Raw genomic sequence first — 17,510 nt, forward strand, 5'->3', positions numbered from 1 at the left:
TGTGAGTCAAGACTACATCTAAAACTCCACACACTGAGCTGTCATGTAGCCTGAGGTTGTCCATAAAGCTCTACAAACAAGCTTTACAAACTGTAAAAAAAAAAAAAAAAAGAAACAGGGAGACAGAAAATGCTTCAGTATGAAAACATTATTTTTTATTATTGTGTCATGTTGCTTCACTTCTTTTTTTACCTCTTACATTTTATTGCGTGGTATGCTATGGAGCAATTCGCAGCTTTACACACATATTCTCATCTCTTTCTGTACAGTCTTATTACCCCTAATATGACATGTTATTGCTCCCTACAGGGGAATTGGTTTTTGCATTCACAGTCAAGCTTATAATGCTCCCAGGATGGAGGTGACATGATATGGGGGAATTATTTAAGTGATCCAATTACTGATGAAATATTAAACTCCAAATTAAACCCAGTGGTAGATAATCTCCTTTAAACAAATCTTAGTAGCTGTTGATTGTAAACTGTTACGTTCAATAAACAGTCAAAAGTCAAATTATGTCAATTTCTTTCATTTCTTCCAATCCATTTCGGCTGCATGTAACAGAATCAGTATACAAAGTGTAATACATGGTGGTTAGATAGCTGGCTGTTTATAATAATCATACAGAAATGCAACGTACAATAAAAAAAAACACGTTTCATAGGCTACGCAAGTGGTAATGAGTGAGGAGTAATCTATTATCAGTTGAAGAAACGAGTCCCGCAGCAGTGGGGTTCACCTGTGGAAGTTCTGTGATTGGAGAGACTTGCGCTTCACTCCGCCCCCCTCGGCTCGCTGCCCGCCTCCCCAAACCCAGAGCGCACACGGCTCCTCAGTACCTTCCTCCACCAGCCGCATAGTATGAGCTCCCTTCTCTTTGAGCGGTCGCATAACGATACAGATGGTTTCATTACGGCGTCCCGTTTTATGCTGACCGAAACTGCTGTTGTTTAGGAAAAAAAAAAATCTCCCCCCCCTAACCCCCCTCCTGCTGGTTGTGATTTTTTTTTTTGGATGCGCCATGCAAGCTCGCTGGTGGAGTTGTGGCATTCGGCTGGTGGCATGGACGTGGGTTTGGAGTCTGGCATTGCTCGGAGCGTGGTGCATCCCCGCAAATGAAGGTAAAACATGTACAGGGACACTTAAGGGTTTATGTCACCGCTGATTGGAACAACTGGGCATTTAATTGGGACTGACAAGTCCGACCGGGTAAAGGTCTGCCTTGTGCCTCTGATGCCCCAGACCATCGGTCTCTTCTAGGCTGACTATAGGGTTCCGACGTCGTTTGACTGAAAAGGAGGTCGCCTATAATTTAAATTTGAGCTGGTATTATTTATGACATTTATGTTCCCCACGTTTGTAATCACTGTGACTTCCGAAACTGTAAAGGTTGAAAAGAAAAGGACCTTTGAACAGAACATGCGTCTCACCAGATAACCAGTCCTTTGAGGACAGACGCACAGTGCGCTGCACAAATCACTGTATTGATCTTAAACGTGGTCCTGTGCAGCGTGTGAGGTGCGCACACTGTTGAGTTGACGTTGACCTTAGCAAGCACTTCATCATATTTCAGAATAAATAAAACATATACATATATCAAATTAAGAATTACTCTTACTGTGACGATGGGAACTTTAGGGATTTTGCTTCGATATTTCTCATGATGCCAGTTTAAGATTATTTCAGGATTAATCTATCAGTCTGTCTTGAAAGATGCGCCTTGAATCCCTTTAACCTCTGAATCCTGTTAACCTGCCTTACAGTCAATGACTTCAGATAGCAGTCGCTTGCAGTGATCTTTCTTATCTTGCAAACATTACAGTTTCATTTGGCACTCGTAATTTGGCAAAATGAAACATTTCCATGTACGTTCACTCCGTTTCAGACTAATCAATTTTCATCTGAACTCAACCCTGCTATTTATAGACATTTACCAAGTGGCTTTAAAAAAAAATATAAGTAAAATGTGCGAAACAGTGAGTCACATCTTGTTCCCACGCTATTGTGCGCAGACTGAGCAGCATTTTAATAGCTCGGGGATGAATGCCATTGTTTGGGGCTATTAGACAGCATTATCCGGGAAAGAGAGCAAATTCATCAACCTGCGTATTCTTCACATGGCAGATTTATTTGGTCAAAGTTTAGATTCACAAAGGTGGTTCCCAATGTGTGACCATGAGGCACTGCTAGCAGGGCATCCACGGACAATACAGAAAAAAGAGTTAAAGTTCATCTAGAAAATCCAGGTTACCTCTTTGTATTCACTGTCCTCTGAATTCAATTACCACAGGAGCCGTTTGGACATTTGTGTTTTATACATTTTATATATTTATATACTGGTGCAAACTGTGTGCAAGTTCCACAAAAGAAGTGAAGGAGTATTTTATTTTTTAAATATACTGTTAGTCATGCTGTTTGCTGCTGTTAACACCAGTGTCAATTTAAAACAAGTCCAGGCTGTGAGAGTCGTATATCAGTGACAGATGGAATCATAAGTATGTGTTTGTAAGAAGTTATCAAAAGCACTTTTTTTTGTTTGCTGTTGTCTTCATTTATCACCCTGTCCTTTGTGTTGCACATTGTTTAAAACCTGTGCAGTCTGTGCTTTCTGTCAACTTTGACTGAAAAAAAAAAACTCCTACTTAACAAAACACATCCACTGAAATGGTTAAACATTAAGAAGCCAGAGACAGCCGTTCAACACAAACTTTAGATTAATTTGGCACATATTTGCTTTGCAATGGGTCATCATGCATAATGATAGAGGAGGGTGAAGCCCATAATTAAAATAACCGCTATTCTCTCATTGGGCTAACTTCTTGTAATTGAAAAAGTAAAATTAAACAATTTCTCAGCTCGCTTTAGACATCTTTGAGGAATCATTAGGGACTTTGTCCACTTCCCCGTCTCTGTCTTAATTTGAAAGTACAATCCTCCCAGGCTGCATGCTGATCTTCTGATGTGTCCTCACATTACACAACAGGCTGTTTTTCAAATTAAAGTTCACCTTTCCTTCGCATTTATATGCCAAGTTTGTACCTCAAATTGATTGGGGGAGGAACAAGTGAACAGAGAAAAGTCTTGACACCGCCTTAATTATATTAACATTTCTCTAACAGTGAGGACAGTTATCCTGCAGTGAGGCTCCACCACTGATGAATGATACTGAGAAACACTGTACACGCTGTGCCACCTTGATTAATTCCCTCTCATGAAGCTAATCCATTCTTATTTAAATTGTTGAATATATGAGAACATCTCGATGTAGCACCAGATGCCTCACATCTGTTTTGGAGATTGTTATTGTGTTCGCTTAATAATAATGTCTGAGTAACGTGAACAATCTCATGTGTGTGAGTCTATGCTTTAGGGAGTTTAAAAACCCATCACTTTGCTTTTTGTTGGTAATGGTGTTGATCAAACGAGGATGGTGGATTTGGGTTAATTGTAGTAAATGGCTTGAAAGAAGCACATGTTTGCCGTGTGTGTGTGTGTGTGTGTGTGTGTGTGTGTGTGTGTGAGTGTGAGAGAGAGAGAGAGAGAAGGCAGACCATTAAGCCCAGCATGATCCAAGCGAAAATGTAAATGCTATAATCAAACATCATGAAGTACAGACAGTAAAAAATGACGAAAAAGACAAATGTGTTCAGGAATTTACAAGTTTTATACTTGTATGTATTATTGATCACAGAGGGTCAAGTTGGCACTTAAACCTATCGCCTTCAATAATGTTAAGTATTGAATTGAAAATAAATACCCAGGCTGCCTGGTGCCCCTCAGATCAAATATTCAGTTGTCATTTCAAGGAGAATTTTTCAGTATTCTCCATGCTGAAAATCCACTTACTCTAAGTATCCTTGAAGTAATGTCACTACAAGGCTTTAAATCACACCATTCATTCACTGGTGATGACTTTTAATAATAAGTTCTGTAGATCATTGTCATGGCTGAGCTCTAACTTGTTAGGTGGTTTGATCCTTGGAGAGAGTGAGAGAGTGAAAGAGGTAACGTATCCCTTTATGATCTAGTTCAGCATCACTTATCTCTTCTTTATGGCCTAATTAGTTGTCTAATCGCCTCCTAAGGACATTTTTTATTATTCTCTGCAGAGCAGTGGAGACAGTAAGACTAGAGTTGTGTGTGTGTGTGTGTGTGTGTGTTAGGAGGGGTTGCAGTGCGAGTGTGTCTCGGTTACTGAACTAGCTCTTGCTTCATATTTTGTTCTGCTTACTCCACCTTCTCACTGGGGATGTCTCTTTTGTTGACACTGGGACGGGCCTCATATCAGGATCGGCTGTTTTATAACACAGCTTATCATAGGACATGTGACTGGAAATGTTGTACTCAACAGCTGGTTTAGGACATAGATTGTATTTATGAGACTCACTGATGGTTGATTGAAGCTGTTACTGTACATACAGTGTTTGCTTTGTCTTAATGTTATATAAGGAAATCTTGCACGGTTAAGTCAGCAAGATATTTTAATTTTTACCAACCTGGCTTCTCTGTAAACCTCGAACAATGTGAAGTCCATCAACCTTTGTGTTTTGCACTAACACATTATTTTAATTTGTCACTCCCTGGAAATAATTGACGTATCTAATTCCAGAATCTATTGCATTAATCTGACCTTTCCAAAGACAGTACTAGTAATTTGCATAGATGTTGCAGATGTTTGCATCTAAAATATTTTGAATTTGCATATTTTTTGTTTGGTTAGTTTCTTTTTTGCGAGTGAGCTCACAGTTTATCCCAGGATGTGTCAACCCAATGAACCAAGTTAGGAAGAAAGCTGTTAACTGCAGTTTAAATTGTTATTAAGAGGAACCATTAGAGGAAACCAGGAGTGGTCGATTGCAGAATGCAGCTTATAATTCGTATGAACAAGTTGCTGAACAGAGCTAGATTGAATGACTTGTGGGTTTCCTGTAGGTGATGTAGGCACAGACAAACTGAACCCAGCAGTCTCTCTCCAGCAACAAATGGAGGTCTAATCATCGGCTTGAATTTTTATTTTACAGCACTCATTACATTTTTATCCTTGTAAAAGTCACAGTGGATGTATAATGTGATTTGAAGCATGCAACAAAGGGGAAGTTTACAAATGAACACCTTGTAGTTGATCACCTACTATTCTGGTGAAACTTGGATAGGGCGATTTCTTAGAAAAGCATGTAACAGAGCCTACTTTCCCACTTTCAATTAGTAGTGCTCAAATGCTTGAATGTCGAGCACTTACTGGTACCATTTCATGGAGACAAAAACCTTGACAGTGGATCGTTCAGTTGGACTTTCTCTTTTATTGTTTGAGTGCACACTGTGTCAGACACAAAACAAGCCAAAGGTTATGATGGATGAGATAAAGGAAACTGAACTCCGTTCTGACAAATCTTGAGTCAAGTTTATGATTGCGCATGTGTCATGTCATGACAATCTCAGTCAAGTTCTGAAGTTGTTGTAAGACAGCCTAAAATGAAGCACACCATATGTTCATTAGTGTGATTTACTGTAGTCAGTGTCCGTGAAAATTGTGCCCTGAAATGTTTAATTTTATGTAAGATTTTGTTGAAGCATGAACAGGCTATAAGATAAGGTCCATGTTATACCTTTATTGCCAACTGTTTCTTCTGTGCCAAAGCCACAGAGCCACCAAAGAAAACGTTGCGGCCTGATGACCTGTTCACTATATTGATTTTTGTGAAGTGCTTCCAAATGTGTCCAAAAACTCCTCTGTGAGCTCACAGTTGCCTTTTTGTGAGATGACAAGAACATTTGCGGCTGTTGTAGAAGTATTTGGAAGATAAGACAGAACTTACACAGCTTCGCTGTCACTAGTGCTGCACAAGAGGAGATGGAAACATGTTTTGAGAGGTGCAGTGGTCAGGTAATTGCACTTGACAGCTTTCGACTGAGCATTTTAAAGGATCAGTTTGAGCTGAGAGCACTGTTCCAGTATATTCGAGCATCAGTTTTTGGTCAACAAGATTTACAAAAGTGCAGCTCCACTAAAAAGTGTAAATGGATAATAGCCACTTAGCGCAATGCTCTAGGCCATGCCAAGTGTTTTATCAACTTTGACTTATTAGTGACTCTTTGAACTACTATGCACAAAAAATCCTGCTATTCATTTAATAATAGTGTATTATATTATACAAACGGAAAGTGCTCCTTATTCTGCCAACCCATTTCTTCCAGATTGTTGTTAGTACCCGTCCGAAGAATCAGGCTGATTAACTCCAGACAGATTTGAAGTCAATTTACCTCATGTTGACACATTGGAAGTTCTTTTTTAATCCTGAGTTCATGATTAAGATGTCAATTCTCAAAGCTCATATTTGAATCTATGCAGCAAGCAGCATTTGTGATGCATCTGTAATGATTTGACTACCTCAGTACCTATAGAGACTGTAAATGGTTTTATCTATGGTCACAGAACAGATTGTGAATGGGAGTGTTAGAAGCCAGGTTGCAGGGTGAGGAGATTAACATCTCTTTTCTTCTGATTTCATGTTTGTCTATGTTTAAGACTCTCTGTGTTTTTACTCTTTAACAGTGAACCTGCTGGATTCTCGCTCTGTGATGGGAGACCTCGGATGGGTGGCCTATCCTAAGAATGGGGTGAGTATCATCATACTCTTTCAATTGTTGGTTAATTTAGCAGAAATACAAATCAAATTTGACAAATACTGTACATTTACTGCTTCTGTTGCGGTTACACCTAAAGTTGTCATTGATGATAATGTCCCTTGATTGTTTGTCTTTTTGGAGGTACATGGTTTCTCTTTTCTCGTTTTTTTTATTTTAATTGACACAGTTAATGTACCTTATGACACAAAAACACATCAAGGCTATGAAGTTCAAATATCTGTGTTTCTGAAGATTCATTAAACCCACTCACCCATCTGTAATGATGTGATAACAAGAGAGAGTAATGTAAAACAAATGATCACCTATTGTTTGTTAGCACAGTTTACATAGTTTAGGTTAGAAACCCACTTTCTATGTATAATGAAAGATACCTAACTTTATTATTTTACCCTCAAGACCAGCCTCTTCATTTGTTTAATCAAGGTTAAAGGTCATTTAATTTTCAAGAACTCTCAGTTCATTATCAGAGTAAATTGAATTCATGAATAAGATACTGAAAGTCACCATGGAATATATCATTCTCAAGCCAGGAATTGAATTTCCATTTCCCAGGGTGAAGACTAATTTGGGAAAGACTCGCTAGAGTTGGAATATTGTTATTTCATTGTATTGTATAGTGTATTTTAATGAATAAGAAATGGCATTTAAAAAATGTGTTGATGTATTCTGGAGTTTCAACACTACATGCACTTGTGAGACAATAGTTCATAGTTCCTTTCCTTGGGAAAAATAAAATTTCCTAACCTCTGGGGGATTGATAGTGCTATGGTTGGTTTAAACAGGAATTCATTTATGCATCCATTTGATCCACATGGAAAATCTTTCACAGTCACAACTAGTGTTGGCAAATATGCAGTTACACATGCCGGACCAATAGTGCTGACCATAGTGTTTTCTCAGCTCTGGGTATTCAAATCATGGCCCACTCTATGGCTGTATGTAGATGGGAGAGATAATGCTGACAAAAGCAGCCGTATGGGCAATCATATTAATGAAGATGTGATTATGGCGTGTCGTGTCTACAATGCATAAATAACCACATTCGGCGTAGACAGAAGGGAGAGAAAATAAAAGACGTGATAAGACAAAGTAAGGCTCTCATAATGACATGTTAGCCATTATGTTTTTATTCAGCTGCAGTTTAAGGTGATTTTAAAATGTCTTTTTTTTTTCTATCAAAACTTGTCTGACACTGAAATGATAAACATGTCTGAGAAAAGAAATAATTTACTCCCTGTTTGGCATTTTAAATAACAGACGTTATCGTTGTTGGCTATTATAATTCCTATCCTGTTCGGTATTTATACAACAGAACCCAATCCGCAGCATAATGTTGCATGTTCGCACACACAAACACACATTTACACTTGGCAACAACAGTCTTCCATGGTTAAGTAAGACATTGAGGAAACACAAAGGGTCTTTTTTTTTTTGCTCCAGATGGTTTGTTTCATCCCTCATTTTCTCCTCTCCCCCCTCCATCCCCATCATCATCTCTCCTCTCCTTCAGTTTTTTTTTTTTTTTTGGCACATCTCTCTTTTCTGTCCCTGCCATACTTCCTTGTCCTTAAACACTGATTTCATTTCATTTTCTTATTCTTGTCATCCGCTTGTCTTTTTTATCTCACCATCTTTTCTGCGCAGCTTTCCTTTTTCCAAAGCTTCAGTGGGCTTTACACGTTTTTGAAACTTGCATTCAAGCAAAAAGGAGATGGTGTAAAATAAGTATTTTGAAAATTAATGGAAGACCTTGACATATTATGACACATTTCAATGAACAGCGGGACACTGACACAGTAGCTTGAAAGTGAAGACTGTAGCTTGTAAAACATGAGTATTTTGGTTTAAGAGCTCAAGTTGTCACTGAAACCCCTTCTCTTTTCATCTATGACAAGCTCCTTGAACTTAAGTGTTTAGATTTGAGATGTCTTCTCTTCTGTTTACACAGCCCAATATGAACTCCAATTATAAAGACATTCAGAAGTGCCTTTTTTTTAACTGTAGTTTGGAAGTCTGTCTCAAAGATATTGTAGCTTGCAGGAGACCAAAGTCATTTTTGCCTTCAGCCCCCCTCCCAGCAAGTTAATCTGGCCATGTGGAGAAAGGTGTGATGTAAGACAGAGGTGGAGAGAATTGAGGAGAGATGGAGAGCTACAGGACAGTCAGACAGTAACAGCCTGAGATGGAAAATAGTATGAGAGAGAATTTGGAAGAAACCAGCCTATCTGTGACCTCCAGAATACAAGTCCTCCTGGATACAAGTCCTTATGCAGTCTGGAAAGCAGATAAATGATAAATTGGAGAAGAGAACGTTTGTGGCATTTCAAGTATCTCTGAAATGAAATTGTTACTTTCTGTGTCTCATTGTGCGTTGATGACAGCAGCAGAGCAGATGAAGTTGATGAGGGTTTACGATAGAGACAGAAGAATGGAGTGAAATTGTTGTAGACTTGATTTGCAATTCATTTGCGCTTGTGTCGAGATTTAATGTAGGACATTATTCATAAGTTGTTTTGCTGACACAGAAAACTGGATGATTAAGAATTAAACATCCACCAAAGTTCAAGAGAGTTACTTTTAGCTCTACATTTGCTCTGTAGTTAGATGACACTTGGATAGAGATGGAGACACTGGTATTTTAAAATGTCATATTTGGAATTTTATTTGGTTAATGAAAGTTTGCATCGTTATACTGTTCAACAAAGGTGATGGGGAAAAAGACATTTTGGTTTCTTGGCTGTCAATTCTTTGTAATCAGATATTTCCATTAGTTTCTCTTCCCACTGGATTCAAGACATGTTTGTTCATAGGTTGTGTAAGCCACTGATCATGTGCCATTTGTTGGATGCTTTTATCTACTGCTTCTTCAAGCATTTTAAAGGGACAAGAACAAAGCAAGAAGAGTCAGGAAGAAAGGTGCCATTAAATGGATGGGTGCTAGTCAGGCAAATCCAAGACCCATTTTTCTCTGTCCTTATCCGAACATTAGTCCGAAAAAGAAAAGTCCACTGAGCCAGCCAGAAGATGGACTTAAAGCACTGACAAAGGCTTACTGATAAAACATGTATTTTCACCTTATGTTACCTCAATTCTTCTGTTAAAACATTCACAAACACAAAAAACCATTGAAACACAGAAGAAAATATTGGTTGACTGAAATTCTACCTACTCTTCAACCAATCGAGTTGTCGATGTGAAAGGAAAAAGGAGATTCTGGGTTTTATCTGTAAATTGTGTGACTAACTAAATCGCCCACGGCTGCTACCTGCTCGCCAGCGCAAGACAACATTGTCAAGCAATTTTATTCCTACAGTTTGACCTTTTTTTCTTTGTAACTATATAATTTCCTTAAGACATATCTATCAATTAAATCCACATACAGCGGTTACACACAGTCAGTTAGTTTAGTCAAGTAAATGTTGAGTATCTTTTACAGTAGGTCAAGCTCTGAAAACAAGGGGTGCTTTGTTCTGTCTTAATCTATAAAACTATATGATTATTAAAAACAGAACCACATTTGTTGAGTAGACTGAAGTATTTTTAGAAAACATTTCATTGCAATTATGGCTACAACTCATGATTATTTATTATTAATCAATCTGCTAATTATTTTCTGAATGAATCCAGTGATTGTTTGGTCTGTAATATATCATTAATATATCATTGCAGTTCTATTCGCGATGTTTCTGCCAACAACATTGCAATTTTTCAATTATGAATATTTAAACTCAAACCTTGTCCTGTAATTTCAATAAGCAGTAAGGCAAGGCAAGGCAAGTTTATTTGTATAGCACAATTCGTACACAAGTCAATTCATAGTGCTTTACAGAGGCAAGGAAAAACATTTGACATTAAGACAAGCAATAGCAATAGAAATAAAAAATTAAAAAGAGAAGAAAATTGAATTAAAAACATCAGAATGTCATTTAAAATCATTAAAATAGCAAATTTGAAAACAATTTAAAACAATAAACGAATCACTGGATTATGATTAAAAATTCTTTAAAAGAGCTCAGCCATAAGCACGTGAAAATAGAAAAGTTTTTAACATCTTTTATCACTGACAACAGCTACATCCATGTATAGTAATAATGAAAAACTGTTGGATTTGGTCCAGTGTATTACAATATGTATTATTTTAACGTAAAATAAATAAGTAAGTAATGTCTGACAGCCTTTAGATAAAATGATGATGAAAACTCTGGGTGGTGGTCAGGCACAGACACTCACTCATGACAGCTTGATGCCTTAGGGTCCTAAACTTTCTGTCCCTAATAAGGAAGAGGAGGGGGAACGGCACAGTTTGAGCAGTGTTTGCTTGAGATTTGTGCTGCTGCAGCTCATACTCTATTCAGCAGATCCTCTTTTTTCCCATAGCAAATTACAGTATCATGAAGGAGGGAAGATGGCTGGTTAAAGGGACAGAAGAAGAGGAGCAAGATAAGAGTATGGTGGAGATTAGTGTGCAAAGGTGTGACAGGAGGGTAGGAAGGAGGAGAGAAGCAAGAATTGGGGACAAGGAAGAAAACGGGAAGTCAGAATCTGCAAAGTGGAGGGGGGGAGGTGAGATTGGGGGGGGAGTGGTCAAGCAGTGTTTTTGGGTTAGATTTAAGATTGGATAATTAAAGGAAGAATAGAGGACACATAGAGGGAAAATGATGATAGACATAAATGAAATGAAAAGGCAGAGAGATGAGGCACATGAAAGAGGGATTCTGTAGAGAATGAGATGGAGTCGGGAGTGGGGGGTGGAGGGGGGGCTTGTATGGTTAAGGAGTGAGAGGGACATTTCTATTACGCCGTCATGACGGTCAGCGGTAATGGGCAGTAATAATAAGTTGGAGACAGCTTTATAGACTTATAGCCAGGAGGGCACTCAGCACAGCCACAGGGGGTCTGCTGACGGATGTCACATGAGCACACACTCACACACACACACACACACACACAGATTAGAAAACAAGCACACACACTAATGAAGAGCTCGAAGGATACCTATAGGGACTCTTCAGTGTTGGGAGAGAGGTCAAGAAGTTGAGGATAAACCATGCAGGGGTGAAAGATAGGTTAGAGCTGCCTGAGAAATTCTCTCTGAAATTCATAAGTTCTGATTATTGGGACCATTAATGACCAAAAAGTCTCAATGAAGGGCATATAGGGAGGGTAGATAAATAAATAAATTGAATAAGAAATACAATTTAATAATAAATAAACTGTGAAAAAATGACAGTTTACTTTACCCATTTTCAGATCATCTATATCAGTTAAGTGGAAACTGCAGTTTACCCACCTCTGTATTTATTGCTAGATCCTTGCCTTCAATCTGTTCACTATTGTTAAAGCATCAATTCACCCAAACTGTAACAACATTGCAGACAGTTTTTTTGTTTTATGTGTCAAGACATTGAGAGATTTTCCTTTTAAAACCTCTTCTGCCACCCTAATATAATATGAACAAATGGAACTGCGTTCATTGTTCACATCTTGAAAGAAATATATCAAATGTTCTTTCAAGAAGCAATGTCCTGCTTACTTAGGGAAATTCACATGCTTTGCACTCAACAACTTCTATAGAAACTACCCACAACAAACTGTGCGTGATTCTGAGAAACTGTGATATTGGTTTAAGAAACAGCAGGAGTGGATATATGAAAACTTCAGTGGGTCAATCTGAATGCATTGGTATGATTAAATACAACTAACCCTAGTGTAAAATAGCTTTTTTTTCTTGGCATTTGGTTGAACTGACTTATTAAGAAGAGGTTGTGTGAAAGTAAGATGGGTACATTCAGGATTTCAGTGTCACATTCACAACAAATGGATGGTGAATTGCTGTACAGAATCATTGATAGACAAAGAGTCAAAGCAGAAATGGATGTACTGTAAATTGAGCTTAGAAACACACTCGTTTTAAAACGTACCATGTTAGTGCATGCTATTGTTTCTACAGTGCCTCACACAAACATGGGTGGTCCTCATTCAGCCATGTTAGTATGTTGGTCTGTGCACCAAGCTTTGTGTTTGACCTCAGAGGCCCCTACCCCACCTAATACCATGTATAGCAGTCTTTTAAGATTCCACGAAATGGGAACTTGAGCTAAATCCTTTTCTCTTAAGTATAAAACAGTTTGTTTTATACTTAAGAGGTATGATTTCATGCCCCAAGAATCCTGTTTTTAAAAGGGAATACATTGTGTCAGGAAAGGATAAAATTTCATGGAACCCATTTTAAAGCAAAGGTGTTAACTCATGCTAACTTTAATTGGTGTGTGTTTCAGTGCTTAGGTTATTTACTTGCAAATGGCTCATGTTAACTCGTTAGTTGATGGCTCAGTTTGAAGATTTATCTTCAGCAAGTAGTCCTGTTCCATTTACATTAGAGAACACTGTCACTACATTAGAGCTGCAGAGTGGGTGGGGGCTTCCATCGGTAACAATGACAACCACACTTTATACGCAAATACTGAACCCATTAAGTTCCATGCAGAAACATGTTAAACTGTGTGTGTGTGTGTGTGTGTGTGTGTGTGTGTGTGTGTTAAGCTGTGTAAAGCTCAGAACAGGCTGGTGGATCTGTGTGATCTAACCAGTAAGAGGCTTAATGTCTGCACTGGGACTGACTGGAAACTCAGTCACACATAAGCACACACACACAACTATCTATGCATCTACAGTGACACTTGACAACTCGGAAAGTCTAAAACTGAAGTTTGTCTTCTCAAAGATACAAGTTCAAGAATACACACACATACATTACAAGCATATCAGCACTGAAGCATGTGCATTTAACAACACACATCATGTATAAGAGCTTGACAGTGCCTTCATTCATTCACAAAAGCATAAGAAACTGAATGATTATAACCAGGAAAGAGAAGAGGCAGACTAAAGCAGGGACGGGTGTAAAAAAAAGACAGATGGAGAACAATACAGAGCGAAGAGAGAGAAAAGACAAAAGACAGGAGGTTGTATACAACGGCAACAGCAAGGATTGATTAATATGGGCTATTAAGCTATAACACCAGATCATAGTCTGGTCCCTCTGGCCATATTACTGTGACATGATGAAGCGCCTGTATTAGCCATGGGAGAGTGCTAGTGATGCAGATAATAGCCACGTCCCAGGAGACCTGCAGAGGGAATTAATGCTGCTGTCTGACACACACACACAGGCATGGATGCAGACGCTCACACTCACACAAGCTTGAACACTGACAGAATCATTTACATATATGCACACACGCACACACACAAGCACGAATGGATACACACACATATAGATATGGATATACAGTATGCACCGAAGAACACACCTGTAAGTGCACGTCTAATTCTTTTCTCTCCACCCCTCATTCAGGATAAATGCATATATAGCCCATAATACTATCTCATTCTTTTCTGCCTGTTGCAATGGGAGGAAATGAGGTGGAAGGGATGAGGATTATTCTGCTATCTATACCTAGCTACACACACATGCGCGCACACACGCTTTATAATTTCCTAGCCACTGTTAAGCCTTTCAAAAAGGCATTGCTTGTAGTTCATTCTTACAACATCTTCATGGTTCTCAATTCTTTGCACATCTTTTGGTATTTTCGGAAACTAGGGTAGTTGTGACAATAATACCAAAACTGTATTTTTAATACTTACTGTGCACTTTAAGCACGTTTTTCTACAAAACCTTCTTTTAATATAAGGAGCTAATGTTTACAAATGTTAAATGTTGTCTGAGCAGCTGTACTTTAAAGAACTTTGTCTAACTAAAGTATAGATAAGTATTGTACATGGCACTCAGTTTTACTTATCTGACAGTTACTAACTAGTCTTCAGATTAGGTTTTATATAAGTAAGGGATAATGTACAGCCATTCTTTGGTTTAACAATCAACATTAACATTTCCCTCTTGCTGTACATTATTTCACTTATTACATGGATACTTACTGAAGAAATCAACAACTTGACACAAAATATTGATCAAAACATATGTTTTTTATTGATTTAAAAATGATTTTATTGCTTGGTCAGGACCAAAAAAGAAATGAGGTACCCAGCTCTACTTCTGTGTCCTGTTTTTGTTTTATCTTTCCCCCTCTTTTGTGCCCTCTCTTCATTAATCTCCCTCTTTTCTCCATATCAGTGGGAGGAGATTGGGGAAGTAGACGAGGACTACGCTCCCATCCACACCTACCAAGTGTGCCGGGTCATGGAGCAAAACCAGAACAACTGGCTCCACACAAACTGGATCCTGACTGAGGGCGCCCAGCGGGTCTTCATCGAGCTGAAGTTCACCCTGAGAGACTGCAACAGCCTGCCTGGGGGGGTCGGAACCTGCAAGGAGACGTTTAACATGTATTACTATGAAACAGATGGGGATGAGGATGAGGATGAAATGGAGGAAGGGCAGATGAGAGATGGAACAGGGATGACGGAGGAAGAAGACAGGGTGATGAAAGAGAGCAGATACATCAAAATTGACACCATAGCAGCTGATGAGAGCTTCACTGAGCTGGACCTGGGGGACCGTGTGATGAAGCTCAACACAGAAGTCCGCGATTTAGGTCCCTTGACCCGAAAAGGCTTCTACTTGGCATTTCAGGATCTGGGGGCCTGCATTGCCTTAGTCTCTGTGCGTGTTTTCTACAAACGCTGCCCGTTTCTGGTTAAGAGTTTGGCTGAGTTCTCCGACACCATCCCGGGCTCAGAGGCCTCGCAGCTGGTGGAGGTAGTGGGCCACTGCGTCAATAACTCCCTCCCTCTGTATGAGCCTCCCAGGATGCATTGCAGCACAGAGGGAGAATGGCTGGTGCCCATTGGGAAGTGTGTGTGCCAGACAGGCTTTGAGGAAATCAACGGATCCTGTCACGGTAAGCAGGGAAAGCATGTGTGTGGAGTAGTGCTGAAACAATTAGTTGATTAATTAATGAATTGATTAAAAATTTGCCTGCAATAATCATCAGTCATAATCAGTAATTAGTCCAAGTCATTTATCAAGCAAAAGTGCTTCACTAATTATTTTTAGAGTTTGCTGCTTTTACCTTTATGAATCATTCTTCACATTTTTAGTCATTCCTTTGTGAGTGCAAACGCGTGTGTGTGTGTGTGTGTGTGTTTCCTTTGGTTGCTGTCTTCTCCCTGTTTGTTTATTTTTATATCCATGCACATGTTTGTTTTTAGTATTGTGTGCGCAGACCTGTTTTATTCTTTTACTAAAAGTGTTTCTCACTGTGTGAGTGCGTGTCTGTTTCTCCCTAGTTCAGTTGGAAGGTATTCCCCCGAGCCCCGCAGCACTTTGCTGCTCTCATGCTGCTGCTGTTCTGCTCTGGCTTTCGAGCCCAAACATTCCCATCGCCGACCTTAACTGCCATTTCCACGGGCGCCCAGGGCCTCTCTATTTTTCTCTCCTTCACTCCTCTTCAATCTTCCTCTGTGCTGTCTTTTAAATTACTCAATTTTTCAGACTTGCACACTAGACTCTACTTGTGCAACCAAGAGCAGCTCTGAATGGCATGGTGAAATTTCAAGAAAATTCCAGAGAACAGTTATTGTAGTGGCCTGAAGCTGGGTGGCACAGAAATTTGAAATGTGATTATTTGGTAGCTTTGAGTGTTTCATCTCTTCACATACTGATCGAGTGTCAGTCTCAAGTGCTGAACTAAAAGATTTCTCTCTAATGCTCAGCTACAAACAGCCAACTCTTGAACAATACACGCAGAGATGTACTTTGTTTTTCTTTTCTATTTTGCACATGTGTATGTGTGCATAATACACTAGATAAGATATATTATTCCTATTGAAGAAGCTCGAAGAACTGCATACAATGGGAACTGGCTTTAATGGAATAGGTAGTGTGCACAGCAGTGTATCTGACTTTCTATTGAAGTCCTCACACAATCCCACCAGAAGATCCAACAGTAGACCCTGGCCTTTTCGAACCCAGCACCTCTCTTAGCTACGATCCGTTCATTATAATCAAATGTTAGAGCTTAGTAGCTGTGTAACAAAGTGTGCAGCTAGCTAGCTTAACGTCGTCAGACATGGAGTCTCTGTGGAGAGATCATTAGGAAATAACTGTCAGTATGCCACTGGCCTGTCTGGAGTCTTACTGCCACAGACTGTACGGTCTTACAGACTGCTACAGATCTGTGGCTGACAAGGCTAAAAAAAAAGTCATTCTCGTGTGCTGCAGTAATATATAAGCTCATTCTGTACTGTGTATATCAGTGTTGCGTAATAACCGTAGTCATGAGTTTTAGAAAAGATCAATTACATTTTTGCAGTTTAGAGAGGGAATGTCTCTGAGGATGCTATGCACTATACATGAGAGCATCACTACACTGAATAACGTTCTCAGAATGGGTATGGGCGAATGAAAATGTGTGAACTTTGAAAGAATTGCACAGAATATTCGTATTTAAACTACATATGAGGATTGTTTCATTGAAAAATAATGCAGTCCTCTGACTTTTTGTGCCATGCAGTCATATAAATCAATTTTTTAATCCTTGCCTCTTAAACTTGTATTTTAGTGCATTGATGGCAATGTGCAGATAGTTTTCATTGTGCTTTAGTTGTTGCCAATTATGCACAAAAATACTGTAAACTACAGTTTCTCCAGTTTGTAGCATGCTCACAGCATGGCTCTAGAGTTGGCGACTTACAGACCAACTGTCGCTCAGCTAGTTGGTCGGACCAACCACCACTTTGGCCCAGAATGATATATCTCAGCAAGTTGGATTGGCTTTGAATTTGGTGCAGACATTAATATTCCCCAATGGGTGTATCTGAATGGCTTTGGTGATCTTTGATGATCACTCTCAGACTTTTCCACTAGCGCCACCATGGTTGACATTTGTGACTCAGAC

The 17,510-nt window shown here is 39.1% G+C and overlaps 1 protein-coding gene across 2 annotated transcripts in view; it reads left to right on the forward strand.

The window, feature by feature from the left end:
- Positions 1 to 747: 747 nt before the first annotated feature.
- The window catches only part of epha5 (EPH receptor A5), a 62,382-nt gene continuing 45,619 nt past the window's right edge, over positions 748 to 17,510 (forward strand). For both annotated transcript variants that reach the window (XM_019271757.2, XM_027278650.1), the window contains exons 1-3: positions 748 to 1,121; positions 6,554 to 6,618; positions 14,786 to 15,512. In XM_019271757.2, coding sequence (XP_019127302.2) covers positions 1,022 to 1,121; positions 6,554 to 6,618; positions 14,786 to 15,512 — 892 coding nt within the window. In that variant the 5' untranslated portion in view covers positions 748 to 1,021. The remainder of the gene's footprint in view (positions 1,122 to 6,553; positions 6,619 to 14,785; positions 15,513 to 17,510) is intronic.

This window comes from Larimichthys crocea, chromosome IV, assembly GCF_000972845.2.
Source record: "Larimichthys crocea isolate SSNF chromosome IV, L_crocea_2.0, whole genome shotgun sequence".
Taxonomy (NCBI): Eukaryota; Metazoa; Chordata; class Actinopteri; family Sciaenidae; genus Larimichthys; species Larimichthys crocea.